Source organism: Scyliorhinus torazame, chromosome 18, assembly GCF_047496885.1.
Source record: "Scyliorhinus torazame isolate Kashiwa2021f chromosome 18, sScyTor2.1, whole genome shotgun sequence".
NCBI lineage: Eukaryota > Metazoa > Chordata > Chondrichthyes > Carcharhiniformes > Scyliorhinidae > Scyliorhinus > Scyliorhinus torazame.
Window position 1 is genome coordinate 92,277,036 of NC_092724.1, and position 18,273 is coordinate 92,295,308.

General features: G+C 44.1%; 1 protein-coding gene across 3 annotated transcripts in view; it reads left to right on the forward strand.

The window, feature by feature from the left end:
• Positions 1 to 242: 242 nt before the first annotated feature.
• spata20 (spermatogenesis associated 20) overlaps positions 243 to 18,273 on the forward strand; it is a 763,436-nt gene continuing 745,405 nt past the window's right edge. Inside the window, exons 1-3 of one of the 3 annotated variants that reach the window (XM_072483047.1) lie at positions 243 to 378; positions 10,868 to 11,035; positions 14,100 to 14,164. In XM_072483047.1, coding sequence (XP_072339148.1) covers positions 254 to 378; positions 10,868 to 11,035; positions 14,100 to 14,164 — 358 coding nt within the window. In that variant the 5' untranslated portion in view covers positions 243 to 253. Of the gene's footprint in view, positions 379 to 625; positions 692 to 6,952; positions 6,974 to 10,867; positions 11,036 to 14,099; positions 14,165 to 18,273 lie in introns of those variants that run through there. The other 2 variants (XM_072483048.1, XM_072483049.1) reach the window with 2 other exon arrangements.

An 18,273-nucleotide genomic window follows, 5' to 3' on the forward strand; every position in this document is an offset into this window, starting at 1 on the left:
CTGGAGTATCTTTTGGTCAAAGCTGCATCGAGTTGCAGCCTGTGTTATCCCAGAGTACATAACATACCTGGGACCCTGACACTGTAAAACAGTGCTAACCACTGGGCTATTGTGCCAACCACTGCTGCCATGCTGCCCTTCACCCAGAAGAGTGGTGAGAATGGGCAACTTGCCACCACAAAGTGTTGTTGTGAACCTCGTCCTCCGGCCGCTGGAGGCGCGGTCGCAGGCATCACGCCCGCTGATCCTGGCTATGCTGCAATACCTGGGCTGCGGGAGCGGACTGTCCCTCTGCCTCCGCCGGGTGGCTGCTGCAGCCCAAGTTGCTGCTGCGGGGAACAGGCTGAGGGGCTTGACAACGGCGGCTGCACAACGCAGGTAAAAGAACGGCGAGTCGACCTTCCCTCGGCGGGCGAGGAGGCTCCCTAAAAGGGGCGGACGGCAGAGTTATTTTGAACTAACGTTGAGCGCTAACTTTGCCCTCACTGTTGACTTGCCGCGATGCCCGAATGGAGTTGTAGTTCTTCGTTTCCGCTCCCATTGACACTTGCGGAGGGGAGCGGGGACGAGGACTACAACTCCCGGCGGGCCTTGCGCTGAGTGTCACGCCCCCTTTCTCTGTTTACTCACACTGCAGGGCTGACGGGTGTGTTTATTGTAGCATTTCCTCTTGGGCAAGAGGGGGCTGAAGGTATTTCATCAATAGTCTTGCTTTGTTTACTTTTAAACTAAAACTTTTCGATCTGTAAAAGATCTGTAAATGTGTAACAATCCTCTGATTTGTAATCTATCGGTTTTTACAACTTCAGTCAATGTATGAGTTAGAAGCCAGTGGGTGATTATTGCTTCTGCCCCTTTTAAAATGTGATTAATTTTATTTTGCTTGATGATATTAGAAATATTTTTCTAATTGCAAATGAAAACAGTAAAAGTTACTAATAATAATCTTTATTGTCACAAGTAGGCTTGTTCGCGTACACAGAGGAAGAATCCAGATTGTCCAAAATACCTAACGCAGTGTTAATGAGAGTCTGATGTATTCTGATTGAATTTGTCACTGTTTAGGTGTCTGTTGGGCAAATATTAAATCATCTCTGCAGGCTATGATGTATGTACTTAAACTTTTCCAAACCTCGGGGTCTGAATAAAGCCTTTCTGGACTGGATAGTGCAAGAGTTATATCTGGGGGAAAGGCAATTATGATGCGATGAGGCAAGACTTAGGATACATCGGATGGAGAGGAAAACTGCAGGGGATGGGCACAATGGAAATGTGGAGCTTGTTCAAGGAACAGCTCTGCGTGTCCTTGATAAGTATGTACCTGTCAGGCAGGGAGGAAGTGGTCGAGTGACGGAACCTTGGTTTACTAAAGCAGTCGAAACACTTGTCAAGAGGAAGAAGGAGACTTATGTAAAGATGAGACATGAAGGTTCAGTTAGGGCAGTCGAGAGTTACAAGTTAGCTAGGAAGGACCTAAAGAGAGAGCTAAGAAGAGCCAGGAGGGGACATGAGAAGTCTTTGGCAGATAGGATCAAGGATAACCCTAAAGCTTTCTATAGATATGTCAGGAATAAACGAATGACTAGGGTAAGAGTAGGGCCAGTCAAGGACAGTAGTGGGAAGTTGTGCTTGGAGTCCGAGGAGATAGGAGAGGTGCTAAATGAATATTTTTCGTCAGTATTCACACAGGAAAAAGACAATGTTGTCGAGGAGAATACTGAGATTCAGGCTACTAGACTAGAAGGGCTAGAGGTTCATAAGGAGGAGGTGTTAGCAATTCTGGAAAGTGTGAAAATAGATAAGTCACCTGGGCCGGATGGGATTTATCCTAGGATTCTCTGGGAAGCTAGGGAGGAGATTGCTGAGCCTTTGGCTTTGATCTTTAAGTCATCTTTGTCTACAGGAATAGTGCCAGAAGACTGGAGGATAGCAAATGTTGTCCCCTTGTTCAAGAATGGGAGTAGAGACAACCCCGGTAACTATAGACCAGTGAACCTTACATCTGTTGTGGGCAAAATCTTGGAAAGGTTTATAAGAGATAGGATGTATAATCATCTGGAAAGGAATAATTTGATTAGAGATAGTCAACACGGTTTTGTGAAGTGTAGGTCGTGCCTCACAAACCTTATAGAGTTCTTTGAGAAGTTGACCAAACAGGTGGATGAGGGTAAAGCAGTTGATGTGGTGTATATGGATTTCAGTAAAGCGTTTGATAAGGTTCCGCATGGTAGGCTACTGCAGAAAATACGGAGGCATGGGATTCAGGGTGATTTAGCAGTTTGGATCAGAAATTGGCTAGCTGGAAGAAGACAAAGGGTGGTGGTTGATGGGAAATGTTCAGACTGGAGTCCAGTTACTAGTGGTGTACCACAAGGATCTGTTTTGGGGCCACTGCTGTTTGTCATTTTTATAAATGACCTGGAAGAGGGCATAGAAGGATGGGTGAGTAAATTTGCAGATGACACTAAAGTCGGTGGAGTTGTGGACAGTGCGGAAGGATGTTACAAGTTACAGAGGGACATAGATAAGCTGCAGCGCTGGGTTGAGAGGTGGCAAATGGAGTTCAATGCAGAAAAGTGTGAGGTGATTCATTTTGGAAGGAATAACAGGAAGACTGAGTACTGGGCTAATGGTAAGATTCTTGGCAGTGTGGATGAGAAGAGAGATCTCGGTGTCCATGTACATAGATCCCTGAAAGTTGCCACCCAGGTTGAGAGGGTTGTTAAGAAGGCGTATGGTGTGTTAGCTTTTATTGGTAGAGGGATTGAGTTTAGGAGCCATGAGGTCATGTTGCAGCTGTACAACACTCTGGTGCGGCCGCATTTGGAGTATTGCGTGCAATTCTGGTCGCCGCATTATAGGAAGGATGTGGAAGCATTGGAAAGGGTGCAGAGGAGATTTACCAGAATGTTGCATGGTATGGAGGGAAGATCTTATGAGGAAAGGCTGAGCGACTTGAGGCTGTTTTCGTTAGAGAGAAGAAGGTTAAGAGGTGACTTAATTGAGGCATACAAGATGATCAGAGGATTGGATAGGGTGGACAGTGAGAGCCTTTTTCCTCGGATGGTGATGTCTAGCACGAGGGGACATACCTTTAAATTGAGGGGAGATAGATATAAGACAGATGTCAGAGGTAGGTTCTTTACTCAGAGAGTAGTAAGGGCGTGGAGTGCCCTGCCTGCAACAGTAGTGGACTCGCCAACACTAAGGAGATGCAAATTGTCATTGGATAGACATATGGACAATGAGAGAATAGTGTAGATGGGCTTTAGAGTGGTTTCACAGGTCGGCGCAACATCGAGGGCCGAAGGGCCTGTACTGCGCTGTAATGTTCTATGTTCTATGTAGCTGCTTGGTAGGGATGTTCCAGAATAATATTTTTCCGACTGGTCATGTAATGGGTAGAATCATAGAATCATTTGCCCATCATGTTGCGCTGGCTCTTCATGTACAGCCACGCTTCTGTTGATGGGTGTTAAATACCCAATAGTCTAAAGTAATACGGTGAACTGCTGTTGGGTATTTATGAGTTAATTATAGTCAAATGTGTATAAAGAAGAACCTCAGTGTTTTCTTCATAAGCAGGATTTCTCTAACATTCCCTGCCCTCTCCCCACATCTTTCTTTTCAGATATTTAAAAAATATAGATCGATCTAAGGCACCTAAAGAGAGGCTATTTTGCCCATTGCGTCTGTGCTGGCTTAAAAACGAGTACCACAGTCTAATCTAATTTTCCAGCACTTGGTCCATATCCCTGGAGGTTATGAGACTTCAGGTCCTTATCCAAACACCTTTATTAAATGAGTTGAGGATTTCTGTCTCTACCACCCTTTCAGGTCGTGGGTTCCAGAGTCCTATCACCCTCTGGGTGAAAACGTTTTTCCTCTTCTCCCCTCTAATTTTACCAATAATTCTATCCCCCCTAGTTATTGACTACTCTTCTGAGGTCCTTCCCATCCACTCTACCAGGCCCCTCAACAATTTTGTACACCTCAATCAAATTCCCCCTCAGCCTCCTAGGTTGCAAAGTCAACCCCAGCCTATTTGATCTTTCCTCATTGCTGCAATCTTCCAATCCTGGGAAGATCCTCATATAATGACCCTCTCCAGTGCAATAACATCCTTTCTGTAATGTGCTGACTAGAACTGCACATAGTACCAGAGTTGTGGCCTAACTAGAGTTTATTTGATAGCTCCATCATAACCTTTCTGCCCTTACTTTCCTTTATTAGCCAAGGCATAGAATGTGTTTCATATGCCGCCTTAACCACTTTATCCTTGAAAGTAGAGCAGGTCAATCTGCGGACATGCATTCTAAAGTCCCTCACTTCCTCTACACCTCTCAGTATCCTTCCATTTATTGTGTATTCTCTTTCCTTGTTTGACACTCTCCAATTCGTTACCTTACACTTTCTTTTAGGTTAAATTCCATTTGCCACTTTTCTGCCCATCTGACCAGCCCATTTCATAATCTCCTTGCAGTCCACAGCTTTCCTCCTCACAACCCCATGACCAATCTTTGTGTCAACTGAGCTGGAGGTTGCAATTGTCCAAATGGGGGAGGCAGAACTGAGTTTAAAGCTTTGAGACAGCTACCCGGCGTTTCATACTCTGCTTGCTTTTTGAAAATTGAAACACATTAGTTGTTCCCAGAAACTTAATCCTTTAGGGGGCTAGGTTGAAGCAATGCTAGAAATGTTATGTTTAGAAGTTCCAACTAATTTTTCGAGATAAACTTTTGAAAATGTATTCATTCGCAGAATATGGCTGTCAGTGACAAGGCCAGCATTTATTGCCTATCCCTAATTGCCCTTGACAAAGGCAGTGATGAGTTGACATCTTGACCCACCGTGGAAAGGGTTTGGAATTTGATGTAGCAACGGCAAAGACACATCATTATGTTTCCAAGTCAGGATGGCATTTGGCTTGCGAAACTTGCAGAGAGATTAGCCTATGGCTTGCAGCTCCTGCACCACTCACTGACCATCACCGCAGTGGAGATATTTCTAAGTACAAGAAAAGATCCAACCACGGCGTGGCACAACAGACTTTCACAACAATTAGTTACATGTTATGTTAGATTCTCCAATGCTGTGAAATGAGCCACATTCTTTGTTTTTTTGAGACTAGGGTAACGTCTAATAAATTGTCCAATCAATTCCAATTGGATTCAAAATTGGCTGGACGACAGAAGACAGAGGGTGGTTGTAGAGGGTTGTTTTTCAAACTGGAGGCCTGTGACCAGTGGTGTGCCTCAGGGATCGGTGCTGGGTCCACTGTTATTTGTGATTTATATTAATGATTTGGATGAGAATTTAGGAGGCATGGTTAGTAAGTTTGCAGATGACACCAAGATTGGTGGCACAGTGGATAGTGAAGAAGGTTATCTAGGATTGCAACGGGATCTTGATCAATTAGGCCAGTGGGCCGACGAATGGCAGATGGAGTTTAATTTAGATAAATGTGAGGTGATGCATTTTGGCAGATCGAATCAGGCCAGGACCTACTCAGTTAATGGTATGGCGTTGGGGAGAGTTATAGAACAAAAAGATCTAGGAGTACAGGTCCATAGCTCCTTGAAGGTGGAGTCGCAGGTGGACAGGGTGGTGAAGAAGGCATTCGGCATGCTTGGTTTCATTGGTCAGAACATTGAATACAGGAGTTGGGACGTCTTGTTGAAATGTACAAGACATTGGTACGGCCACACTTGGAATACTGTGTGCAGTTCTGGTCACCCTATTATAGAAAGGATATTATTAAACTAGAAAGAGTGCAGAAAAGATTTACTAGGATGTTGCCAGGACTTGATGGTTTGAGTTATAAGGAGAGGCTGGATAGACTGGGACTTTTTTCCCTGGAGCGTAGGAGGCTTAGGGGTGATCTTATAGAGATCTATAAAATAATGAGGGGCATAGATAAGGTAGATAGTCAACATCTTTTCCCAAAGGTAGGGGAGTCTAAAACTAGAGGGCATAGGTTTAAGGTGAGAGGGGAGAGTTTCAGAAGGGCCCAGAGGGGCAATTTCTTCACTCAGAGGGTAGTGAGTGTCTGGAATGGGCTGCCAGAGGTAGTAGTAGAGGCGGGTACAATTGTGTCTTTTAAAAAGCATTTAGATAGTTACATGGGTAAGATGGGTATAGAGGGTTATGGGCCAAGTGCGGGCAACTGGGACTAGCTTAATGGTAAAAACTGGGCTGCATGGACTGGTTGGGCCGAAGGGCCTGTTTCCATGCTGTAAACTTCTATGATTATAATTCAGAAGATCCTTGCACTGTTGTGACACCTACAATTTGTGGAAGTTTTGCTCTTCTTGCAGAGCAGAGCTCAATATTTCAATTTTATTTTGTTTGCAAAAATACATATTTATAAAATCTTAGGGCACAGAAAGGGGGCGTCCGTCCTGTCATGCCTGTGCTTGGCTATTTGAAAGAACCATCCAGTTCTGCTGGGTAGTGCAGATGACGTGGTTGTCCATATGGAAGCGGCATGCAATTTTGCAAGAGTTTTGGGGGATGGAAAGGTGGGAGTGAGCTGAGGGATGTGCGAAATGAAGGGACTGAATCCACTGAGACACCAGTAAGAATGAAACCTGGAGAGAATAGTGCCGTGGGCTGGGTGGAGGAATTGGAATGGTCGCCAACATTGAGCATGCCAAGTGGTGTAACAATAATCTTTATTGTCACAAGTAGGCTTACATTAACACTGCAATGAAGTTACTGTGAAAAGCCCCGAGTCGCCACATTTCAGCGCCTGTTCGGGTACACAGAGGGAGAATTCAGAATATCCAATTCTCCTGACAGCACGTCTTTCGGGACATGTGGGAGGAAACCGGAGCACCCGGAGGAAACCCAAACAGACCTAGGGAGAACGTGCAGACTCCACACAGGCAGTGACCCAAGCTGGGAATCGAACCTGGGACCCTGGAGCTGTGAATCAACATTGCCACCCACTGTGCTGCCCATAGGAGGGATGGTGAGTTGGAGTCGCATGTGATGTGACTGGGTACCTGGACTAACTTTGGTTCTGTGTACAAGATCGGAGAGGCTCAAGTATGGAGATGTGACCAGGTAGATAGACAACAATGACATGTTCAGGGGACCTCCTCGAAGTGAACTATTTGAATGAAGAGTAGTTCCCTACTCTAAAACCTTGCACTTTCTTCTGGTAAGCTGTCTCTCCCTCTTGTAAAGAGCACTATGGAAATGTACATTGATGAATAAGTTAGCAGCTGGTAGTATGTAGGTAATGTGTTAAATCCCTGAAGTCTGCCAGGTGAGTGATGTGTTAATATCCCATCATGTTTTTTTTTTCGTGCAAGATATTTACTCGAGAATGAATGCTACTGATCAGCCCCATAGGCCATGTGTCTCTGACAATCCTGAGTGTGCTTTTATCTGTTTCTTCTATGTCCCTGACTGTGCCTCTATCTGTCCAGCAACAAGATGGCAGAACATTAAGATTGGAGCTAGGCTAATAAAGGGTGTCTTCGCAGTGTAAGAAATCTAGAACTCTCTCTGATTAAGCTACTGAGGCTGGGGATCAATAGAAAATTCAAAATGGAGATTGTTAAATTTTTGTTTGGCAAGGTATTACGGGTCACGGAATCAATGTTGACAGATGGAATTGAGAGTCAGATCAGCCATGGTCTAATTCAGTAAATTTCAAACTTTATTTCCGGGGACCCATTTTTACCAACCGGCTGACCTTCGCGACCCACGCCGGCCGACCTTCGCGACCCACACCGGCCGACCTTCGCGACCCACACCGGCCGACCTTCGCGACCCAAGCCGACCAGCCTTCGCGACCCACACCGGCCAACCTTCGCGACCCACGCCGGCCGACCTTCGCGATCCACGACGGCCGAGCTTCGCGACCCACACCAGCTGACCTTCGCGACCCACACCGGCCGACCTTCGTGATCCACGCCGGCCGACCTTCGCGACCCACACTGGCCGACCTTCGTGATCCACGCCGGCCAACCTTCGCAACCCACACCGGCCGACCTTCGTGATCCACGACGGCCGACCTGCGCGACCCACCATTTTCTCTTACCTTGTTTGTTGCTGACAAAAATGGAGGAAATGGTTTTGGGTCCCTTTGACCCCAATGGTCTCTTTGTCCCTTTGGCTCCCCGAACTTGAAAAAAAAAAGGCTGCGACCATATAAAAACCAATGCGGCCGCAATGCGCTTGCGTGCCCGATCACCCTGGCCATTTTGAAGGCCGCTTGCAGCCGACTTTAATAAAAGCCGCCTGCTGCGGCTGTTGCGCGCGGAGTTGCGCGATCGGGAGCGCCACGACGCACGGCTCCGCGACTCTCCCGACACTCGCCCGTGACCCAACCGCGGGTCGCGCCCCCGAGTCTGACAATGTCTGATCTAATTCATCGGCTGAACAGGTTTGAGGGGCTGACTGGGCTCCTCTTACCTTTTATATCTAGGATAATGATAATGAGATCCAGGGATCACAACAGTGAACACCAGTTTCAGGAAGAATATCACCTGCAACCATGCAGAGCTCCTTGCTTCAAAAGCAGGCCGAATGCGCACACTCACCAGCTTGAGATTGTACTCTAAACAAATAGAGTTTGATTAAAATGGTTCAATTAATAGTGTGCGGGTATGAAACAGTGAGTTGTGCATTTCACTAGTCTCCTCCGCACATAAATAATACAAATGGCACTACATTTTCTTCGGTACGTAGGCATTAAAACAGAAGTTCATGTCTTACACTATAGGGCATGCTATAGTTTCAAACTGGCTGAGCATCTTACGTGGTCAGCCAAATCTTGGAGAACTGGCTGCAGTGCTTTGTTACATCGAAACCTAGAAAAAACATTAAAAAACATACAATGTTTTGACCTCAACTGCTTTCTGTGGTAGCGAATTCCACCGGCTCACCACCGGCTCTTCCCGTAACAGCCTCCCCGAACAGGCGCCGGAATGTGGCGACTAGGGGCTTTTCACAGTAACTTCATTTGAAGCCTACTTGTGACAATAAGCGATTTTCATTTCATTTTCATTTCATTTCATTTCATTTCATTTTCATTTCATTTCAAAAGAATTTTCCTCGTCTCAGTCCTAAATGGTTTACCCCATGTCCTTAGATTGTGACCCTGGTTCTGGACTCCCCCGTCACCGGGAACATCCTTCCTGCATCCACCATGTCTAGTCCTGTTAGAATTTTATAGGTTTCAATGAGATTTCCCCTTCATTCTTCTGAACTCCAGCAAATACAATTCTAACTGACTCAATCTCTCCTCATATGTCAGTCCCGTCACCCCAGGAATCAGTCTGGCAAACCTTCGCTGCACTCCCTCTTTATCAAAAACATCCTTCCTCAGATAAGGAGACTAAAACTTCACACAATGTTCCAGGTGTGACCTCACTTAAGGCCCTGTATAATTGCAGCAAGACATCCCTGGGACGAGTAACCCAAGAGACCTGGATAATAATTCAGAGACTCTCATCATGGCAGTTTGAGATTTTAAATTCAGTTAACGTTTTAAAGAAAACATCATTCACAGGATATGGCTGTCACTGGCACAGCCAACATTTGTTGCCCATCCTTGATTGTGTTTGTGAAGGTAGAAGTGGGCCACCGCCTTGAATAAAATAAGTAATCTTGAAATAAAAATCTGGTCCCAATAAAAGTGACCTTGAAGCTGTTAGATTTTTAACCAAACCCAACTGGTTCAGTAATGTTCTTTGGAGGACCTGTTGTTCTTGCCAGATCTAGCCTATGTATGATTCCAGTCACACCAATGTGTGTTTGGCTCTTAACTGCTTCCTGAAGTCATCTAACTAACCACAGTTGTATCAAATAGAAGAAAACCCACCAGCATCTTCTCAGAAAACCTAGGGATGGGCAATAGGTTTCGACTTGACAGCATTGCCCACCACCCAGAATGAGTGAAGGAAGTATGTATCTGCTTGTTAGAAAGATAGGTTACCAAGTCTCTGATGCAAAATGGTCAGTGGACTGCCTACCTAGAGCTTCTATAATTGGTCATCATCATTCATTATCCTTGGAAGATATATCGAAACAAAAGTCTGTATATCTTGTGATCAACAGCTCTTCACAGATGATCAGTTACTTAGAATGCTACTCTGAATACAAGTGTGGAGACATCTGGTAGCTTGATTGTTTGTGCCAATGCATTGTTCTGAGCTCATTGAATGGAGGATACCTTCTCGAGGTAACAAAAATAATCACTGTGGCCTGCATCAGATATTTGCTAACCTCAATCTTTTTGCAGATGGACAAATGAATAGTTGTAAGGCTTGTTGCAAAGTGATGAGCAGCTTCACTTCCCAGTGCGGTGAACATACAGAAACACAAGTTATATTCCGACTCGCTTAAATCAGCAATTTGCCTTTGTTTTGCAATCCCTCCAGGGCCTAGCCCTCTCTCTATCTCTAATCTCCACAGATGCTGTCTGAACTACTTCGTATTTCCAGTATTTTCTGTTTTTATTTTGGATTTCCATCATCCACAATATTTGCTCTTAAAGTAACGTCTAAATCTACTCTCTGGAAAAATAATGATAAGTTCCCAACATATGGCCATCTAATCATCTGCTTCTTAGGAATAATAGTAGTAATATAGATAGGGGGGTGTCGTAGTCCCTATAATGTAGGTGGTAGTGACGGGGGTTGGGTGGAGGTGGATCCTTGAGTTTTTTTGGACAGGAAACCTGAAAGCCAGAGTGTTGGGAGGGGGTGGGAAAGATATTATCAATCTTTAATGTACAGACCAGAATCTTCATTTCTCCTCCAGTTAGTAAATTAAGTTACAGTCAAATGCACTTGATTTATAATTGGTTGCTGAATATAAGTCATGGTCACATTTGTATTTGAACCAACAGGAACTATCCCAACGGAAGACTTATAAAGACGGTGTTTGCAACCATGGCAACAGGTGGCAGCGATGGGCCGCAACGTTTGTCGGACCCAAAGCCAAAGCAGCGCACAAACCGACTGATCCACGAGAAGTCCCCCTATCTGCTGCAGCATGCACACAATCCTGTAGATTGGTAATCACCGAATCCTGTATAAACCCCTCCCTTTTTCTCAAACACTGGGAAGATTGTTATGTTTGAAAATTTGACCTGAATGCCTGACAGTTTATTCTGTAATTTATTTGTGATTTGTTATGCATATCAGGATTGAGCTGACTGGCCTATTCTGACGTTTCTATGGATTAAACCTCTTTCTATTTATTTCCTTTGTATAGATTGTCAATGGATCAAACCCCTTTCCAATCACTCTTAATGCTTAAACCACAAGAAATCAGGCCAACTCTTTCATTCTGTAATATTCCCAATCCAAGGTTTTATTTATTTGTTCTTTGGGAGGAGAGCGTCACTAGTTAGGCCAACATTTATTGCCTATCTTTAACTGCCCTAGAGTAGGTGTGGGCAAGCCACCAACAATTGGCTGTGACATTCTGTGTGAACAGCAGGATTAATGTGGGTTAGAGCGTAATGAATTGCTGACCATGTGTTTGCTCTGCAAAGTGACCACTTGTTGTTTCAGTGAGTATTGCAGCGGTATTAACAACAGGGCATGATTTTTTTTCATAGCAAGATGGGAGGGAATTTGGAATCTACAGAATCCCTACAGTGCGGACGGAGGCCATTTGGCCCATCACGTCTGCACCGACGTTGAAAGAGCACTCTCTACCGATGCGCACTCCCCTGACCTATCCTCGTATCCCTATCTAACCTGCACAGCTTTGGACTGTAGGAGGAAAGCGGAGCATCCGGAGGAAACCCATGCAGACATGGGGAGAACGTGCAAACTCCACACAGTCGCTCAAGGCTGGAATTGAATCCGGGTCACTGGCGCTGTGAGGCAACGGTGCTAACCACTGTGCCATCGTGTTGGCCCACGGGAATCTCCCAGTCTTCTTTATGAGCTGAATATCTTTTTCGCTAGATTTTCTTCTTTGTCTTTAAATTATTGTTCTTCAGTCTGCATCACAGGTGCAGATGAGCTGTGGGGCATGACTAATAAACCTTTCTATAAAGTTGCCTGGTAATTTAACTGTTCATTTGTTGATACGTGTTGGGATATGAAACTTGTTCCAGCCACACGGTTTGAAGTAAAATAAGGTATTTGGCAGTGCTGTGGTATAGTGAACCTTGTATGGTGGCTTTATTCATGGTGGGTTTCTCGCCTAACTTCTGTTTTATTAAAGGTGTTAATACTCTCCTTATGTCATGTCTGTAATTAAAGACAAAAAGTGCTGGTGCGACTCAGTGGGTCTGACTGTATCTGGAGAGAGAGCAAACTGATTTTAATGTTTCCAGTCAGTTGTTGGGACAGAAATTGCATCGAGCTGAAACACTAACTCTGTTTTCATTGGCTCAGATGTTGCCTGCCCTGCCGAGCGCTTCGAATATTTTCTGCTTTTAGTTCAGATTTCTAACATCTGCAGAACTGTCATGTTCATCTCTGGCTGTGGTTCCTGGCAGCACAATGAAGTGTTCCCAAGCCCTTTATTGGTGGTCCCAAGGGAGCGATGCACACAAGAGGTTTGAGTCTAACTGGTCCTTCCTGACCTCCTCGGCAAGCAAGTGCCTGTCTCAATAGCATGACTGATAAGTTCCTCAATGTGAGGGGAGCTTCGCAGGGGACGGGGGGACATCACAGCTGAGCCTGACATTGTCCTCATTTGATATCCAGAAATGTGAACTCTCTGGTAGCTTTAGGAATTACTTCGAAATAAGGAACCAGAGTCTTGACTAATTCTTCATCCCTATCTCTGGCCCGAAGGCCAGTTGTGGCAGTACAGTTGCCATTGTGGTAGATACTGGATTGAATGTGGGCTTCAGGGTGTCAATGTTGCTGAACACACTTGAGTTTCTTACTGAATTATTGAGAGAACCATGGTATTTTTATACAATGTTTGTTTCATTTCCTCTTTCCTACTGCATATTGGCCAGTGCAGGTGATGAACTGTTTTCGTAGAATCCCTGCAGTGCAGAAGGAGGCCATTCGGCCCATCGTGTCTGCACTGACCCTCTGAAAGAAAACTTCACCCTGGCTCATTTCTCCCGTCCTATCCCATTAACCCCTTAATCTAACCTACACACCTTTTTAGACATTAAGGGAAAATTCAACATAGCCGATCCACCTAACCTACACATGTTTGGACTGTGGGAGGAAACCAGAGCACCCGGAGGAAACCCACGCAGGCACGGGTAGAATGTACAAACTCCACACAGACAGAGACCCAAGGCCGGAACTGAACCTGGGTCCCTGGCACTGTGAGGCTAACCACTGTGCCGCCCATATGGCTTCTAATGTACACTCAGTACGGTGGATTTGTATATTGAGAATAAATTGAAATAGGACTAAAGGAAGTTTTGACAAAATTCTTTCAGGAATGTGGGCGTAGTTGCGAGGCCATCATTTATTTCTCATCCCTCATTGCCCTTGAGAAGGTGTTGGTGAGCTGCCTTCTTGAACCACTGGTCCATATGGTATAGGTACACCAATACTGTTGGGGAGTTCCAGGAATTTGACATAGCCACAGTGAAGGAGTGGTGAAATGTTTCAAAGCCAGGATGATATGTAGCATGGAGGGGAATGCATGTGGTGGTATTCCCATTTGTTTGCTGCCCTTATCCTTCTATGTGGTAGAGGTTGTGGGTTTGGAATGTGCTGTGAAGGGGATGTGGGTGTCGGAGGGATGCTGCAGTGCATCTTGTTAATGGTAACAGTGCTGTCATTGTTGGTGGTTGAGCGAGGAAGGTGGCGGATGGGTGATAATTAACTGGGTGCCCCATTTATGAGGTAAAAAGACCAAGGTCCACCTAGTTTACCTTCTGGTCGTCACATAAAAGAACATTGTTGAATAGGATCGTTGACTAGTCTTTGTGGTCAATCTTTATGAATTAGTCCACAACAGACCTAGGCACGAGGAGGTGGAAACTCTAGTGGATAAGAGCTTTAGGAACCATGGGTCCAAAATTACCTATTCCTTGCAAGCTTGTGACTCTCACCTTGTCTCAAATTACTCACATACAGTATCCCAAAATGCTATTTTTACAATTTTATAGTTAATGTGTTTTATTTGTTTTAATTGTCTAGGTATCCATGGGGAGAAGAAGCATTTGCCAAAGCGAAGAAAGAAGACAAGCCAATCTTTCTGTCAGGTACAGCATGGACCAGGTTACTTTCAGCATCTGTTTTCCCTCCATTTCTCTAGTTCCTTCCCCCTTCTGTTTTAATTCTGAAGATATGAGCTCTGAATTCTATCAGGGCTTGCTTAAGGTCACCTCCCACATTATCTGGGAATCTTGAAATTTTGAGAATGGCTACTGCAACTCGCAATCCAGGAGGAGAAAGTTGCAGTCAGTGGAGTTCGCCATTGTTACTGTCATGTACACTCAACGCACCGCAGCCTCACGGCGCTGAGGTCCCAGGTTTGATCCCGGCTCTGGGTCACTGTCCGTGTGGAGTTTGCGCATTCTTCCCGTGTTTGTGTGGGTTTCGCCCCCACAACCCAAAGATGTGCAGGTTAGGTGGATTGGCCAGGCTAAATTGCCCCTTAATTGGAAAAATGAATTGGGTACTCTAAATTTAAAAAATAAATGTACATGCAGACCTTGTTTGTTGTCTCTTTTTTATTTGTTCATGGGATGTGGCTGTCGCAAGCTGCGGCAGCATTTATTTCACATCCCTTAGGGCATTTAAGAGTCAACATGTACGCCAGACCAGTTAAAGATGACAGATTTCCTTCCCGAAAGGTACATGAATGAACCAGATAGTTTTCATGAAAATTGTTCCGACACCCTGGGCTAATGTGTGGTCAATTCCAGCCCCGCATGCCCCGGAGTCACAACGCAAGTGTGACTCTGGGGCATGTCAATAATTCAATCAATAATTCTTATAATAATACCCAAAGTCTTTGGCCCTTGGCTGCCCAATAACCGCAGTCACCAGGTTTGTAATTGTAAACACAATAACTGTTTATTTATAACAAGGACTATAATGAAATATGCAGCAAATACAACTGGTTAACTATTAACTAATACCTACTTTCCACTTTAACTTTCTCCCCCACCCTCTATATATACATAAACACACAGACGCAAGACAAACAAACAAAAAAGGGGTGGAAAGGGGTGAAAATCATAAGTGAAAGGAAAAAAGAGTCCATGTTTCAGATTATGGTTTTTAGCACACCTTTCCTCACAGCAAACTTGCAGATTAAAATCTTTGGTTTACAGCCTCTAATGATCTTCTCTGTAGATTCATTCGTTCCGGTTCTCGGTAGTTTAGAAATGCATTCCACACAGGCCATCTGGAGAAATATAGCAGGTTCTGGGCTTTCCTTGCACAGCCTGTAATGGTGTAGAAGCCAACTGTTTTCTATCACACCTTATAGGTAAAAGATAGCTAAATATTAAGCCCCTGTCTTTCTAAATACCCATTTTAAATTCACTCATTACCTCAGGTCATCTCAAAACATACATCTTACAAAACAGCATGACACAGCACAAATTCTACAACATAAAAACACATAATTCAACAGAAACACAGAAAAACCTGATAGATTAAAACAAACACTTTGACAAGACAGTGTCCAAGGACAGGGCAGGCTCTATGGCAACAGCACAACAACGACATGGTAATATCGAGGCACCATTGTTCTCAAAGTTGATAACAGCTAAGTCAGCAAGAAGTCAGTTCAAGCGGTCGCGATAACAGCATAGAATCGCATTCCATAACACATACAAGAATTCATTCATGAAACATTTCAAGTTAATGTTGCACATCAAAGACTGACAGCTAACCGTCAAATCAAACTCATTTGATTTTAACCCAAACCAATTAGGACTACATAGGGGTGTAGATAGATGGCTAAAGACTGATATGATTTAGTATAACCGTGATAGTCCGTATGGCCAGCTTTATCCTGGATCATTCTATACTTTGATTTAAACTATTCTCTATCTCTATCTCTTCACTTTTCCACTCTAACTCTTGAAGTAAATGCAAGCTGTTTGCTCTAAGCAAGAAAATAATTTCTGTATCATTTGAAAGTTAAATTGTGTGCAAGTTGCTTTTCTTTAAGTCCTTTTTGCTAGCCGGACTTATTAAAGAATAAGATTTAAGTGATTCTCAATTGTAATCAAATAGAGGCAATAAACGATTCTTATTTGCCCCCGAGAAGTTTTAACCCAAATTTCTACTGAGTTTTAGTGTTCGCAAGTGCCACTAGATCCGTGTGGTAGATCTCTACAACTGGTTCTCCTGTGAATAGATTCATCCAGGCTCTCTGCCAGTTCAGAAACGTAGTCTTTCTGGAGAAAACAGAGAGGCTCTTGTCTTTCAGCTGCCAGGAGTCAAAGTGAAACCTTGGGACTCTGAAAAGCATCCCAGTGGGATAGGATCAAATTGCCACCTGTTACCAGGAAGACACAGCCTTTTGGACCAATTCATTGGCCACCAGCCAAATGAATCAAACTGAGTCCTACACATCTCTAACTGGTTCCGACCAGTCTGTACTCCAGTTTAAACCAGCACAGCCTTTTGGATTCTTCTGCTTGAATTAAAGATACGGGCTGCTTGCCTTAAAGATACTGTCCATTAATCGTCCATGGATCAAAAATGTAACAGAAGAAATAAAAGAAAGGGGAAATAAGGGAATAGACAGGACGGACCCTTCACAATCAACAATATTTTCCTCTCCAGTTTTAATTCCAGATTTTTCTTGAACTCAAATTTTGTCATCTACCATGGTGGGATTCAAACCCAGATTACCCTGGGCCTCTGAATTACAACACCACTATCGACAATACCACTACGTCACTGTCTCCATTACTGCTGCCTTTGGCAGAGGGGACAGAGTAAGGACAGAAGTTCGGCTGTGTGCCTTCTCAATGTTTTTGTGAGGAATGTTTTATTCAATGATTCCTAAAATAATATTTAGGATATGCAAGCTTTCAAAAGTGAAAAAAACTTTCTAAAATCCAAGAGTAACCATGGGGACCATAAGACATAGGAGGTGAATTAGGCCACTCGGTCATCGAGTCTGCTCCGCAATTCAATCATTGTTGATACTTTCTCATCCCCCTTCTACCCATAACCCCTAATCCCCTTATTATCTAATCTAACTCTGTTTTAAAGACACTCAATGATTTGGCCTCCACAGCCTTCTGCGGTAAAGAGTTCCACAGATTCACCACCCTCTGACTGAAGAAATTCCTCCTCACCTCTGTTTTACAGGATCGTCCCTTTAGTCTGAGATGGTGTCCTCTGGTTCTAGTTTTTCCTACAAGTGGAAACATCCTCTCCACATCCACTGTATCCAGGCCTCACATTATCCTGTAAGTTTCAATAAGATCTCCCCTCATTCTTCTAAACTCCAACCTCCAACGAATACAGACCCAGAGTCCTCAACCGTTCCTCATACGACAAGTTCTTCATTCCAGGGATCATTCTTGTGAACCTCCTCTGGACCCTTTCCAAGCCAGGACATCCTTCCTTAGATTTGGGGCCCAAAACTGCTCACAATACTCCAAATGGGGTCTGACCAGAGCCTTATACAGCCTCAGAAGTACATCCCTGGTCTTGTATTCTTGCCCTCTTGACATGAATGCTAATATTGCATTTGCCTTCTTAACTGCCGACTGAACCTGCACATTAACCTTAAGAGAATTGTGAACAAGGACTCCCAAGTCCCTTTGTGCTTCTGATTTCCTAAGCATTTTCCCATTTAGAAAATAGTCTATGCCTAAATTACTCCTTCCAAAGTGCATAACCTCACACATTTCCACATTGTATTTAATTTGCCACTTCACTGCCCACTCTCCTAGCTTGTCCAAATCCTTCTGCAGCCCCCTTGCTTCCTCAATACTACCTGTCCCTCTACAGATCTTTGTATCATCTGCAAACTTAGCAACAGTGCCTTCAGTTCCTTCTTCCAGATCATTTTGTGTATATTGTGAAAAGTTGTGGTCTTTTACCACTTAATTTCAGAATAAATGTAACAGTTCTGAGAGCTGGTTTATTTGTTGAGCTACAGTCGGAATGATTCAAGTAGGATATATTAAATAATAAAGAGAAAATCCCCTGTTGTGCTTCTTTGGTTTTTTTTTTATTGCATATTTACCAGAAATGACAGGATTACTCAAGAGAGAACAGGCAGAGCAGTGGAAATCTTTTAAAAAAAATTTAAGTACCCAATTCATTTTTTCCAATTAAGGGGCAATTTAGCGTGGCCAATCTACCTAGCTTGTACATTTTTGGGTTGTGG